At 63.6% G+C, this 1,579-nt stretch overlaps 1 protein-coding gene across 1 annotated transcript in view; it reads right to left on the bottom strand.

Moving 5' to 3' along the window:
- Window positions 1-67: 67 nt before the first annotated feature.
- SNRNP27 (small nuclear ribonucleoprotein U4/U6.U5 subunit 27) overlaps window positions 68-1,579 on the bottom strand; it is a gene marked incomplete at its 5' end in the record, with an annotated part of 12,630 nt that continues 11,118 nt past the window's right edge. Inside the window, one exon of the mRNA XM_009278896.1 lies at window positions 68-194. Within this exon, the coding sequence (XP_009277171.1) occupies window positions 68-194 (127 nt within the window). The remainder of the gene's footprint in view (window positions 195-1,579) is intronic.

The raw sequence follows: 1,579 nt of genomic DNA, 5'->3' as shown, positions 1-1,579 counted from the left end.
GGCGTTGGGTCGACGGTTGGACTCGATGATCTTAGAGGTCTTTTCCAACCTCAGTGATTCTATGGTTCTATGATTCTATGACTTGCAGGGGTGCTGTTCGGTCACCGCCCTGCTCCACCGACAAGCTGAAGCCGTCCGGGGCCGCCGCCGCGCAGCTGTAAACCCAGCGCGTCCCTTGGGAGCGCTTCCTTTCCCTGTTTTGAGGAAGAACAGGCCGGTTTCGGATCCGTCGCCTTGGCGCAGGCGGCTCCGGTCGAAGCCGAACCGGGTCCCCGAGGGAACGCCGGCCCCCGAGCAGCACCAGGCTCCTCGGCCGCCCCCGGCGCGGGAGATCCCTCCCTCCCTGTATACAACACCCAGATTTTGTCTGCGTTAACTAACGCTTTACCGCTCGCGCGCCGCCGCCGCCGAGGGAAACGCTGGCTCCTCGAGGAGAAGGCCCTTTACCCGTCAGCAAGCGAGATGCTCGCAGGGTGGGCCGGTTTCCCTCCGGCTCGGCGCTCCGACCCCAAGATTTAGGTCACGTTCTCGGGCATCGGTTGCAACACCCGCCTTCGAAATCCCCGATCGACACAGGCAGCCGCAAACTGGGGTTTTGCAAGTACCTGCCTGTCTTGTTTTGGGGCGCGCTGGGAGCAAACGGGCATTTGCCTACACAAAGTACCTTCTGAATCGCAACGCAAACAAAACACGTGGGTTTTTACCGTTCGGGTGAATCCCAAACGCTGACAGGCTCGAAGACGAGCCTTTGCAAAGGTTATTTCCCTGAGCCGGAGGAGGAAAAGCTGCCCGGAGCGGTGCAGACCTGTCCGACCGCGCCGTGCCGGCTTACAGGTGATTTCCCTGCGAGATCTACGGATAAGGAGCTAGCCCAGCCGCGCTCCGCAAGGGCTGCGGCAGCAAAATCGAAATCCTCGGCTACCTCTGCTGCGCGTAACCCCCCGTCCGGGGGGCGAAACTCATCTCTCCAACCCGCTCGAAGGGGCGGAAAAGAGGGAGCGTTTACTGCGCTCGCTTGTGCAACGCCGCCAGCGGGGTTTCGACACGGCCCCGCTCCGAACGAGGCGGGAGGGGCGCGAGGGGAGCCCGGCGTCATCGAACGCTCATTTTCCTCGGCCTTTTCGAAGGAGGAATAAACCGTCCCCGGCCTTTTCTCACCCACGTCGCTTGGGACACGGGCAGTTCCGCCTCTTAAGATTACGAACCGACCGAGTCCGCGCCAGCCCTGCGCCGGCGGCAGGACAGGGCGGGATTGGAGCGGCGCCGGGAAGAGGAGCAGCCTGCCGAGGGCACAAAAAGCCATCTCTCAGACCGCCCCGGTTGATGTGTTACCGTGCGCGCGGCTCCGGCCGTGCACCTCCACCCCGGCTGCCGGCGAGCGGAGGACGGCGGCCGTCCCACCGGCACGGGATCGGCCCCGGGAATTGGGAGAGGGCTGGCAACCCTTCTCCCTCGCAAGCTCAGAGGTGGGAAGAAGGGTTTCACCAGCGAAGCGGGAGCCGGCAGAGGAGGGAAATATCATTCCCGCTTCCGTACCGCACGGCTGCTCTGGCGGCCGAGGACAGGGAACCGTGCAAGT

Source organism: Aptenodytes forsteri, unplaced genomic scaffold (assembly GCF_000699145.1).
Source record: "Aptenodytes forsteri isolate BGI_AS27 unplaced genomic scaffold, ASM69914v1 Scaffold571, whole genome shotgun sequence".
Classification (NCBI taxonomy): Eukaryota; Metazoa; Chordata; class Aves; order Sphenisciformes; family Spheniscidae; genus Aptenodytes; species Aptenodytes forsteri.
The sequence above is the reverse complement of the archived record's forward strand: the minus strand, read 5'-3'. Positions and strand labels throughout refer to the sequence as shown.